Raw genomic sequence first — 13,437 nt, forward strand, 5'->3', positions numbered from 1 at the left:
GTTACTGAGAAAAGATGAAGTCTCAAAAGTCTTCACTGTAAACTCAAATATGCTAAGTCCCACAAGACAGCAAAAGCATCAAGCATAAAAATGTATAAGTGTTTTAAAATATATTTGTATGGTTCTCTAATTTGTCAGGAAAAAAAATCTGAGCTCAACTGTCAGTCTGTCAGTCAAGGTGTGTTTATGGAGCACCTACTAAGAGCCAGGCTGTGGCTTAGGTGCTAGGATGCAATGCTGAACACAACAGTGTAGCTACAATTTTATCACCCATATCCATGAGTAAATCCCACGGGAGGAGGTTTAATCCTGTTATACAGTAAGTGCTGTATGCACCTCTTTATGTGATGGGGGAGAGCGGGTCCACGTTCACCTTACACCCAATCTGGAAATTCCTCTCCTCATATGGGAAGCAGAGCTTAAAACAACAACTCTGTGGACTGGTCACAGAGGCAGCTGATAAACACAAATAAAAACTGAGCATTAGTAACTAGTATGGGGAGCAGGAAACGTAGTCCATGGCCTGCCGAAGGTTGTAAGCCTAGCAGGAATTTCTCCCCGCTTTAAGACTAGATCCCAAAGAGCTATACCCTTCATGTAAGGATGAACCACAAACAATCCCAGGAGAATGCAAGGAAAATTGAACGGCTGGTGTTAGGTACCAGCTACAGGAGGAAAATTGACGCTGAGCATTTGAAACAACAAAGTGGTGCTCATATAGGATTTTATCTGGAATTCACACTACCTAGGTATTTTAAGTTGAGAATTTAATTTAGAGCAATTCTACAAAGTGCTCTGCAGAATTAAACGCGAATACCTCTGGAGGAACCTGCCTTTATCTCAGGTTTCAAAGTATTCCCTCAAAAATTGTTTAAGAGTTGCAGTAAAAAAACAAACAAAAACAGAAGGAATGAGTCATCAGGAGTGAATGAGATCTTGAAGAAACCACAGATGTGGAAATAGTCCTTCCATTTCTTCAGATGATAGAATTATTAGTCAGAGATAACAGTATAATTAGGTATAATATGTTAAAGAAATAAAATAATAACTTGAAACTATGTGCAGAGAATAAAAAAACTATAGATAACAAGTTGTGAAAAATACACTCTTAGAAATGAAAAATATAATACTTAAAATTAAAAATATTATGAAGAAGGTTTGCATCAGATTTGACACAGTTTGGGAGAGAATTAGTGAACTGAGGATATATCAGAATAAATTATTCAGAATGTAACCTAGAGAGACATAAGATGAAAAATAACAAAATAGTGTAAGAGACATAGAGGATAGAATGAGAGAGTTTAACATCTATCTAACCAAAGTCCAGAAGGAGAAAAAATAGAATGGCGTGGAGGCTATGACTGTCCACATCATGTCTGGGAACTTTCCAGAATTGAAGAAAATTACAAAACTAAAGATTCAAGAAGTCAGTATATCTTAAGCATTATAAATGAAAAGAAGTCCACACCTAGACATATTACAGTGAAACTGCAGAACACCAAAGATGGATAGAAAATTTAAAAAGCATCCAGAAAGGAAGGAATAACAGTTAAATTGAAAGCTGACTGCTCATTAGCAACAATGGAGGCTAATTGTTGGAATACTATCTTCACTGAAGGAAGATAAAGTATCAACTAGAATTTTACATTCATAAGAAATGTCTCTCAAAGACACGGGCAAACTGAAGAGCAAATTTCAGATAAACAAAGAGGTTATGGCCAGAAGGCACTTACTAAAAGAAATTCTAAAGGAGGTACTTCAGGTAGACAGAAAGTGATCCCAGAAGTAATGTGTAATGTGTAATATACAAGAATGTGAAACTGTGCTCCAAAGGGTTGAAGAAATCAATAACTAAATTTTTAGGCTTACAGGATACCAGATAAGAAACAACTCACTGAAAATCTGAAACTCAAACTGTGTTCCAAAGAGTAAGAAATCAGTAACTTACAAAAATTCTTGAGTTTTTAGGATAGCAGATAGGTAAAGAAACAACTTGCTGAGACACTGAAACTCCCTCCCCTTGTGTGATGATGAAAAAACAGGCTGAAATCAACTGGAACCAGGATGGCCGACTGGAGTTTGTGCAGAATGAGCTTGCTGACGTCATGGACTGAATTTCCACTTCATATTGCATACTAACTCCTCCCAGATTTGCATATGCAACCCATGAGTAAGCATGAAGAGATAACTGTGCAGGCCCATGGACTCTCCAAACCTCCCCTTTCCTTCCACCAATCACCTACAAATCCCGGTATCCACCCACTAAACATTTTCTAATAAAAATACTGCCTTGAAGACAGCACAGGGAGACAGATCTGAGCTTGACCTCCTGTCTTCTTGCCAGCCAGCTTGCAGTATTCAGCTTTTCTTTTCTCAAAAACCTGGTGTCATCGTCTTGGCTTCCAAAGTCATAGTATTGGCTTCTAGAGCATTGGGCAGTGAGCCCCCACTGGCTCTATAACAAAGGTATAAAGAGCAAGAAAGTGCTAAGCATGAGAGTGAATCTAAATAAACATTGAGTGGACACAACAACAATGTCTTGTGAGATGTGGAAGAGACTGGTCATATGGTCTGCATTCACTTTTCTCCTCCCAGACACAACGGAAGACTGTTTTCCAGTTTTGCTTGCAAATAGTTGGGGTCATGTTAGTGGGTTCTGTCTGGTGGAATGGAGATGGAGACAGAAGTAATATACATGACTTTTAGGCATAGCCTTAAACCCCCTGCACTTTTTCTTTCCCTTTCATGTTCACCATAAAGGTCACTAACTGAAGATGGTGACATCACGATATGGGATAATCCTAGATCCTTGAGGCGCTACTTGAAGTAGACACTCCCAGGAGAGCTTCCCAACAAGCACTGAATGTGCTGTGAGACATACATCTCTATTATGTTAACTCACAGATTTAGAGGGTATCACTGCAGCTAGTTGTACTTATCTTCAGTAATGGAGAAATTGCTTCATTGAAAAAAGGTATTGCCTTTTCAAAAGCATCGACTATGTGGCACTGGCTTAATGATCATGTGGTGGGCAACAAGGAAGCTGATAGGAGAAGGCTTGGAATGTCAATCTATGTTATTCAGTGACAAAAATATTGCTGGCAAAAATTTTGAGGCAGAGCACCAGCCTCATGAACCAGCAACCCTAGGGGAAGGGTTTATTAAACCTTAGTATTGTGGGTCAGTTGTAATTGGCTATGTTGGTCAAGACAGTACAAGAAAGAGATTAGCTCAGGAAAGATTTAGCTGGTTTATAAGAATAAAAGAAAATATAATCCAGAAGTTTAGAGCCTTGATGATTTAGGGAACTGTACTGCTTCTAGATTCCAGGCAGTGAGCAATGGGATTAAGTCTTCAAATGTTGAAGACTAGTTAAATTTTCCAATTAAATGAAACAACTCTTAGCAAAGCTTGTAGTAATGGTGTAGCCACTGTTTCTTGTGCAAGAGAAAGGCATGGGGAAAGGAAAGCAAAGAAATAAAGAACAATTGAGAACTTTGTCAAAGAAAGCACTTTGTGTGGCAATGAGAGGTCTGAAGCCATCTAAGTTTTTGAAGTAATTGTATTGTGAAATAAACCATAATCCCTGACTGAAAAAGCCTTTCACTGTTTAAACCTTAAAACAAACCTTGGCTTTCCATTTTCCCACAAGCAGGAGGCAAACTTTGAAGTTATATTGGCCTCCTTCAGGCATGGCAAAGTCACTTCTTGGAGTCCCACCTAGAGCTGTCTGGCTTGCATTAGGCTATGATATGAGTGAGAAATAAACCTTTATTGGGGTCAGTTACTCAGTTTTAGAGATTGTCTTTATAATAGGTAGCTTTATTTTTCATTGATTAATAAAAATTTTTATAAACAAGATAAAATTAAAATACTTATCATTACAATAAATTGGGAAAGGATATCTGGAATGAAAAATTGTCTTGGAGGAAGGTTAAAGATTTTAGCTAACTTTTGGCTTTGATTAAGTTAACTAATGGAGAGTTAATTTATGCTGTAATTTCTGCAGCCACGACCTCCTGGGCTCAAGTCATCCTCCCACCTCAGCCTCCCAAATAGCTGAGACTACAGGCACTTGCCATCATGCCCAGCTAATTTCTTTTCTTTTCTTTTTTAAATTTAAATTTAATTTATTTATTTATGTATTTTTGAGATGGAGTTTTGCCCTTGTTGCCCGGGCTGGAGTGCAATGGTGCAATCTCAGCTCACCGCAACCTCCGCCTCCCGGGTTCAAGCAATTCTCCTGCCTCAGCCTCCCAAGTAGCTGGGATTAAAAGTATGCACCATCACACCTGGCTAATTTTGTATTTTTGGTAGAGATGGGTCTTCTCCATGTTGGTCAGGCTGGTCTCAAACTCCTGATCTCAGGTGATCCGCCTGCCTGCGCCTCCAACAGTGCTGGGATTACAGGCATTAGCCACTGCCCCTGGCCTTCTTTTTATTGTTTTCAATGAGACGCAGTCTCGCTCTGTTGCCCAGGCTGGAGTGCAGTGGCATGATCTCAGCTCACTGCAACCTCTGTCTCTGGGATTCAAGCAATTCTCATGCCTCACCCTCCTGAGTAGCTGGGATTACAGGTGTGCGCCACCACACCCAGCTAATTTATATATTTTTAGTAGGGATGGGGGTTCCTCCTGTTGGCCAGGCTGGTCTCCAACTCCTGTCCTCAAGCAATCCTCCCACCTTGGCCTCCCAAAATTCTGGGATTACAGGCGTGAGCCACCCCACCTGGCCCCCTTGGCTTTAAAAAAAAAATGGCATAATCTTGGAACCTTGATACCAAAACCTGGCAAGGACAATGAAAGTCAGGAAAATTATAGATCAAATATTACTCATTGATATGGATAAAAAAACTTAAGCAAATTTTTAGCAAACTAAATCTTCCAATGTATTAAAAAATGCATCATGATCAAGCTAGGTTTGAGCTGGGAATGTAAAGTTGATTTAACATTAGAAAATCAATTAATATAATTCACCACTTTAACAGATTAAAGGAGAAAATACATGATTATCTCAATACATGTAGAATAATTGTCTGATAAAATTAAACATCCATTCATGATAAATATTCTTGATAAAAGAGAACTTCCTAAACTGATAAAGGTTTCTTATCTTTAAAAAAAGCCTGCCACAATTGTTAGAGGTGGTGAAATATTGAAAGGATTCTTTTTGGGATCAGAAAATTGATAAAGATACCTGTTATTAACACTTCTTTTCAACAGTGTACTGGATGTCCTAACTAGCACAGTGATCTTGTAAAAAGAACCTAATGGCATAAGGATTAGAAAAGAAGAAATTAGGCTGGGCGTGGGTGGCTCATGCCTGTAATCCCAGCACTTTAGGAGGCCAAGGCAGGCAGATCATGAGGTCAGGAGATCGAGACCATCCTGGCTAACACAGTGAAACCCCGTCTCTACTAAAAATACAAAAAATTAGCCAGGCATGGTGGTGGGCGCCTGTAGTCCCAGCTACTCAGGAGGCTGAGGCAGGAGAATGGCGTGAACCCAGGAGGTGGAGCTGGCAGTGAGCCGAGATCACGCCACTGCACTCTAGCCTAGGTGACAGAGTGAGACTCCGTCTCAAAAAAAAAAAAAAAAAAAAAAAAGAAAAGAAAAGAAGAAATTAAACTCATTATTTTCACATGATGTGATTATGTTAGAAAATTTAAAACATTGTATAGATAAATTATTAGAATTAATAAGAGACATTTCTAGATACAAAAATGTTAAATATCAAAATGTTAGCCAAAAATCCCAGAAAAGAACATTTAAGAAGATATGCAAGATCCTATGGAGAAAATTATAAAAACCTCATGGAAACATTTTTAAACTTTATTGAAAGACTGGTATACAGAGTATACTATCTTCATAGATCAGAAGACTGAATTATGTAAAGATTATAAGTCTTCCCAAATTGACCTATCAATTACAGCAGTCCCTAATGGGAAAAACAATAGCAGTTTTGTGTGTATGTGGGTATGTAACTTGGCAAGATAATTCTAAAGTGAATATGAAAGTGTGCAGGCCAAGATATTCTTGAAGTAAATTAGGTGGATTACTTGATTTACAGACACAGATATATTTAAAGCTGCCATAATTAAGACTGATATTGGTGCCAGGATAGACCAATGGACTAACAGAGCAAATGGAGCAAGGCTTTAAGTGACAGGAGGAGAAGCAATGCTATTTTGGGAGAGAAGGAAGACAGACTTTTTATTTCTTCCTTTTTCCCTCCTCCTTCCTCTCTTTCTTTCCTTCCTTCAATCAATCAACAGGTGTTTATTGAGTTCCTATGTATGTGCTGGGCCTCGTGCTAGGCCCTTGGGATAAAATGGTAGACAAGAAACTCTGGTTTTTGCCTCATGGGATAGCAGGACAATTGTAAATGCCAGGTTAATTTGATGAAGGAATCCAACTTTAGATAGTGTGGTTGGGGAGGTCCCCTCTAAGGAGGTGACAAGTGCATTGAACACAGAGGTTGAGAATAAGTGAGCTAAGTGAAGACTAAAGGAAAAGTATTCCAGGCACAGTGAAAAAAACTTCAAAGGCCCAAAGCCAAGAAGTTCTCTGTTATGTGTGAAGAAGAGAGAGTAGGCCTTTTTGGCTGGAGCAAAGTGGGCAAGACGGAGACTGGTGAACTGGCAGGTCCTGATTATGCAGAACTTTGTACACCATCATGAGGAGTCTGGATTTTATTCTCAGAGCAATGGGAAACCAGTGAAGTTATTTGTAACAAATGTAGGTACTAACATAAGATGTTGGTAATAGGGAAACTCTGTGTGTGTGTGTGTGTGTGTGTGTGTGTGTTGTGGGATTGATGGTATATGAAAGCTTTCTGTTCAATCTGCTCCAGTTTTCTGAAAACTGAAAACTGTCCTGAAAATAAAGTCTATTAATTAAAACCAGGAAACTGACCAGCTGGCGGTGATTTTTCTCCAGCATTTCTCACAGCTCAGGTGCAGACAAGGTGGAGAGAAATATTTGACTTAGACTCTCCGGTGAGGTTTTGCCAAACACAAAAACGCAAAGAGGCAGAGGGAAAAGGTGATAGAGTTTGTTTTCAAGGGCATAATAATATTGGTGGGCTGTGAAATCTAAGCCAGGTCATGAGGGAAGTGGAATAGATCCCAAGAAAGTGTGTAGTTGGTGGGTGTGGTTAGGGAATTGAGCACTGATCAGCATGTTAAATTAGCGAGGTGGGGACAGGGTAGCATTCCCCTGCAGAATCCTGTAGGGGCAGACTGTGAAGTAAACTTGCCTATTTTTGGTTGTTTGGGACTTTAGACTGTGGGATCAGAACAAAAGTAGCACATAGACCTTAAAACACTAAGCTTCTGCTTCCCCAAGTGTAGCAGAAATGTTCGTATTTTATTAGAAAACTAACTGTGGGCCTGCCAGGGTATGGGGGTGTGATATCCTGCTCTCTTGACGATTGTGCATAGGTACCTTATACTGACCGTTAGCTTAGGGGCCTACCTCTTGACATCAATTTCTAGATACCTAGAGAAATCTGTCCTTCTAAAAATGTGATTTAATTCTGACCTTGTAAGATTTTCAAGTTATGGATAAAGAGTCCTACCAGGCCTACTCTACCCTTCTCCTCCCTGGGATGGTGACAGTACCATCAGCTTAGGCAGATGCCATCAACCAGCGTTTCATGGCACAGCTGTGTCTCAGGACATGCTTTATTTGGTCTTTAGAGTGTTTTTAAAAATTGGATTAGTAGCCAATATTAAAGACATTTGCACAAAAATCTGGATTTCTGACTTTTTATGGAAAATTAGTAACTCTGACAATAATGGACAGGCCATAGCTCGTCCTTCCCTCCCTCCCTCCCTCTCTCTCTCCCTCCCTCCCTTCCTTCCTCTCTTTCTTCTTTTCTTTCTTTCTTTCTTTCTTTTTTTCTTTCTCTCTCCCTCTTGCTCTCTCTCTTTCTTTCATCTGTCTTTTTCTTGCTTTTTCTATCTTTATTCCTCTCTCTCTGTGTCTCCTTTCTTTTTTGAGACAGGTTCTTACTCTGTCTCCCAGGCTGGAGTGCAGTGGCACGATCATGGTGCACTGCAGCCTCCACCTCCCTGGTCTCAGGTGATCCTCCCACCTCAGTCTTCTGAGTAGCTGGGACAACAGATGTGCACCACCATGCCTGGCTAATTTTTTCATTTTTTGTAGAGACGGGGTTTCACCACGTTGCCCTTGAACTCCTGGGCTCAAGCGATCTGCCTGCCTCGGCCTCCCAAAGTACTAGGATTACAGGTGTGAGCCACTGCACCTGGCCTGAGATGGTCACATTGATTTCTATGTAAACATCCCTCCCTGGAGTTGTGCACTGCTTTGGGTCTGCCTAGGTGAAATGGAGTCATCTTTGCCTGTCTACCTGAGGCAAATATCCAGTGCCCAAATCTCTTCCATGGCTGGCTCTATGTCACTGCACATGGGCATTTGAGTTTGCCACCCCTAATCCAGGTACACCAAGTTCAGGGGCTCAGCACTGTCTCACTGGCCCCTGTGATAGGGTCCCAAGCAGATCTGTCTTAGAGTCTCGTTGCCTCCTGAACCATGCACCCCCTTCAACCTCTGGATGCCAACACTTGTCAGGACCTTGGGAAGATTGCTGGATACTCCCCTTTGTTTTGTCACCTCTCTCCAAGGCTAGATGCAGGGCTCCCAGTTAATACTGAGAGATTCCTGAGAGCAGGCGGCCTGCGCTAACAAGCCATGACATTTCTTCAGGCCTCTTTCCTATTCCCAAGAGTCAGTGAGATGCCAAGCTTCCTCCAGATGGCCTGGAGATCTAGTGACCCGACACTCCTGGGAATCTGACAGGTTTGGCTGACAAACCTGTGGCTCTGATAAAAGTGGGTGGCCTGTGGCACTTCTCCTGTAGAGGGCGTCCTGGAGCTGAGTTTAGAGAAGAGCCATCATTTCATGTGAGTGAGACTAATAGGAGGCCGGTTGAAGGTGCTTGAGACATTGGGGCTGTGATTTCGGGCACAAGGGAATCAGAGAATGACTTCCTTGAGGCTGGAAGGAGCTGGGGCTCTGGAGTCAGACAACCTGGATTTGAGATCCAGGTCTGTGGCTTATTCGCTTGCTTGGCAGATGGGAGACTTTCGGGTCATCATGGAACCATTCTTTTTCCTCACCCACCCATGAGGATCTTAAAAACGACTATCTCTCAGGGTTGTTGTGAGCATAAAATGAGGTACATTTTTTCAAGTGTCCAGTGCTATGCCTGACACATTGTAAGTGCTCAGTAAGTATTAGCTGCTATGATTATTGCTGTTATTGTTATTTGATAAGAGACGAGGACAGTGCTTGGAAGTCCCCTCTTGGTGCAGATAAGGGAGCCAAGGCCCAGAAAGGAGAAGGCATGTCCCCACTCTGAGTCAGCGAAAAGCTGGGGCCACAGACCCGAGTCTCCAGTCGCCCAGGAGTCAGACCCTGCTCCCTCCCACAAGGACAGGAGAGGAAGGGGGAGCTGGCTGGTGCAGTCCCCAGAGCACAGTGTCTTCCCTGAATCTGGGTGGGAGTTTCCCCAAGCCATCAAGAGAAAAACATTACCAAGCGGAAGCTCCGCAGCACAGACAGGCTTCCCTTCTTGGCCACGCCCAGCTCTAGCAGACTCACAGTGACGATGATGCAGTCAAAGATATTCCACTTCTTCTGGAAATAATAGTATGGGTCGAAGGCAATGATTTTGAAGACCATTTCGGCAGTAAAAAATATGGTAAAGACCTAGGAGTGGAAACAAGTTTTCATCACAGTGGGATCTGTGGGGTCGGAGGCAATGATAAAAATGGCAGCAAGAAAATGTCTTATTTACAAAATAGAAAATCCTCTTGTTTTGTTCAGTTGCTATATTATCTGTGGGCTCCTGATGATTGGCCAGGGTAACAGTCAACGTGACAGAATGGAGACATTTCTGCACCATTCTCAGGGGCTGTGCATGCTGCAGTTTTTCCACGTGAATGGTGGTGGGAGTGGAAAAAGCGGATAGTCTTTAAGATCATTATTATAATATCATTTTGTCAGTGAAGAGTCAGTCTGGTTCAGTAGTTAAAACGCATGGGTTGTGGGACATCACAGACCTGGATTAAAATCCCAGCTCAGACATTTCCTAGCTTATGTAAGCTTGGACAAATAATGCATCCTTCCTGTACCTCAATTTCCTCATCTGTATAATGGGCATAAAATGAGCCAATGCATGTGGTGTTCTTAACAAAGGGCCTGGCAGACAGTAATTCATTCATAAATAACAGTGACTAGTAAGAACAATGATTCATTGTCTCTAAGATTCTTTTAGGCTCTGTGTGTCTCTAATTGTCTTAAATAGGACAGAATTCTGACACTGAGAGAGGTCAGAACCAGGCTCGGGTAACACAACAACCAGCAGGGAAGGGAGACAGAGAAGGAGGAAAGCAACGACGAGGGTCAGGTGCTTTTCCTTCATATCTTTTTATCTGAGCCCCTCACCAGCCTGAGAAACAGATAATGCATCCTTCTTATGGAGAAGAAAACAGGCTGAGAGTTTAAGTGACTTTCTCATGCCACAAGACTGATTCAAAGAGTATCTATGGAGTGCCCCTTGTAGGCAAGTCAGTGTGGTGTGGAGGGGGTAGGGTTGTGTCTTCCAGAGACCTGGGTCCACCCTGGTTCTACCCTCACCAGCTATACAATTTTGGGCAGGATACTTAACCTCTCTGAGTCTTAATGCTCTCTTTTGTCATGTGAGGGTGATGATAACCTCATAATGTTGTTGTGACACTGAAATAACATTCATAAAGCACCTGACTCATTGCAGGCACCAAGCACATGACTTTCTTGCTTTAAAAAAGTGGCGCTTTCCTCTGACACTGTGGGAAAGGCCTTTTCTCTCTCTTGCTTCCACTTTTCTAACTGTAGAATTAGGGTGTGGGCTCAAATGTCTATTCCATAAGGCCCTCTGTGGTCTTAGGCTGACTTCTTGGGAATAAGCATTCTCTTCTCTTTCCATTTTTTCCTTTTCATATCAACTTTAGGATGTGACCTCAGCCTAGGTGCTGCCAAAACATGAGGCATGCTGATTCCACCATGTTCCAGAACCTACTGCTGCCCCTTTCACAGCCCTGGATTATGGCGGAGGGAGTGGTTTCTAGGGACAAGTAGTCACATTTCCTCTGGGCCTTCCCCCTCCACCTAAGTCTACAGCCTATAAGAAGCTGGACCCCAAAGCCAGACAGTTCTGGTGAATCCAGTAGGTCACCTCCAGCTTGGTGGACCCTGCTGCAGACATGAAGGCAGGATGCTGACCCTTTCTAGCTTCTGCCTATCATGTGTGCATGTGTTTGAACACACACACACACACACACACACAATCTTGTGAGGTGGCTTAATTCAGGGGTTAAGAAAAGTGGGCTTGGGAGCCGGTCTGTCTGTGTTCAAATTCTGATGTGGCCACTAAACTCAACTCTATGATCTTGGGAAGATTATTTAACCTTTTGCATCTCCATTTTTCCATCTGGGAAAGGGAATAACAAGAGTGCCTACCATATAGGGTTGTTGTGAAAATAAAATGAGATAATCCATGAGAAGCATCTGAGTATTATTACTATTCCTGTGGGTGGGGCAAGGTTGGAACAGTTGTTGTCCCTCTGAGTCAGATACTTTATTCAGTATATAGTGAAATCCAGTATGGATTGTATCTTGTTAAGAGTAAATAATACTAACAAGTGATGGAGGAAAATTTAAAGCAGCATCACGTCTAAACTAGATGCCAAAGAAAAGTTCTGACTTCCTGATGCTTTTGTTACAACAGCAACCTTGTTTCCATGTTTCCTTCCTTCCACTGTCTTCCCCTTCCCTTCCCAACTCTTTTTCTCCTTAAGTGACAACATTGAAAATCATGGCTACTGTTAATTGCAGTCATAAAAGTAATTACATTGGAAGGAAACGGACAAGTCCAAAGATTGTCTTTAGATAAAAAAGTGACATTTATCCTCATTTCAAGGTAGAGGCAACTGAGATCCAGAAAATTCAAGTGGTTGTCCTATGTTTTGTAAAGGGCAACTAGCTGCCTCTGGCTCCAGGCTCTCTTGATTCACTTTCCTGTGCTTGTTCATCCCAAAGCCATTCCCACCAGCTCAGCCTGGGTCCTCCCACACTTGACCTCCTGAACCCAGTGTCCACATGTCTCCCGCACTGCTGCTCTGCTCTCAGCTAACTGGCTCAACACACTAACCAATAAGGGCATGCCCCACCCCACCTGAACCGCACGCACCCTGCCATCATCCCCACCCCGCCCCGACCAAGCCAGTGAGGGCAGTACCAGCCAGAGCACTCACAATGTTGCCTATCTGGAGCATGGCTTCGAAGGTAGGGCTCATGCCATGGTGCTCCATGGCCATGAAGATGGTGTTCACCACGATGCACAAGGTGATGGTGAGCTCTGCAAAGGGATCCGTCACAAGCCCAAAGAGAATTGTCTTGAGCTTCACCCACATGGGGCAGCAATCCCAGATCAGATACTTCTGAGCCAAGCTGGTCAAGCAGGGTGGGCACTTCTGTTCAGACTCCTCGAGTTCTGCATTACAGTGTGGTCAATGACAGCTGTCAGCCATGTGTCACCTTGGACCCCAATTCTGCGGTCATCCTCTAGACCTTGTTGTTAATAATAAGTACCACCTCCAACATTTTGACTCAGCCCTCTCTCTGTCTCTGGTGTTCATTTCCTATATTTTGAACTCCTTTAGTCCTGCAACTCCAATTAATGTCTGCCCCATCCAGTCCTTTAAACTGCTGACATTACATATTTTTACTGCCCATCACCTATATCGTGTCCTTACTTCTCAATTTACCCAGCTTAGATTTCACATCCATCTCTCTAACTACTCCCTTGTAGGCACCCTCACTTCCTTTGCCCCTCTCCTCCTTCATTGTACTTGCCTGGCAAAACCTGAACTGTGAATAGACCCAATTTGTAGACTACTCTGTACTTGCACCCAACCAGCTGGACCTGGCTGGAAAAAATACACAACTATGCTTACCGACCCTCCTAGAGATCTGTGAGCCCCAGCCTTGCCCTGCCCAGAAATCTGGCTGTGTTTCTATATTATATTCCACTCCTTCAGTCTTCCAGATGACTGTTTCTCACTTCCTCTTCCCCCCTCTGACCTCCGGCTCTTCTTTCTACTTACACTCTGTTGATGAGCTCCCTTTTATTTCACTCAGAATATAGACTAGTTCACAAAAGAACTTCCCCTTCTTCCTACCACTAAATCTCTGGCATATCTGCAAGTCCACCTGGTATTCTGTCTTCCTGCCCCACACAGTGCGTGGGTGGCTCTACCCCTCCCACTTGTGCCGGGCTCTTTCCTCTCCCACCTATTCAAGGCCTGCATCATCCAGACCTGTCTCCCTTCCAGACCATTGCCATGAGCAGGTAAACATGCTTTAATTATCT

At 42.7% G+C, this 13,437-nt stretch overlaps 1 protein-coding gene across 3 annotated transcripts in view; it reads right to left on the reverse strand.

The window, feature by feature from the left end:
* The window catches only part of SCN10A (sodium voltage-gated channel alpha subunit 10), a 96,567-nt gene that overhangs the window by 32,440 nt on the left and 50,690 nt on the right, over positions 1–13,437 (reverse strand). For all 3 annotated transcript variants that reach the window (XM_009445192.3, XM_009445191.3, XM_009445190.3), the window contains 2 exons: positions 12,320–12,558; positions 9,561–9,734 (listed from right to left, as the gene is read on the reverse strand). In XM_009445192.3, coding sequence (XP_009443467.1) covers positions 9,561–9,734; positions 12,320–12,558 — 413 coding nt within the window. The remainder of the gene's footprint in view (positions 1–9,560; positions 9,735–12,319; positions 12,559–13,437) is intronic.

The sequence above is a fragment of the Pan troglodytes genome, chromosome 2 (assembly GCF_028858775.2).
Source record: "Pan troglodytes isolate AG18354 chromosome 2, NHGRI_mPanTro3-v2.0_pri, whole genome shotgun sequence".
Lineage (NCBI taxonomy): Eukaryota > Metazoa > Chordata > Mammalia > Primates > Hominidae > Pan > Pan troglodytes.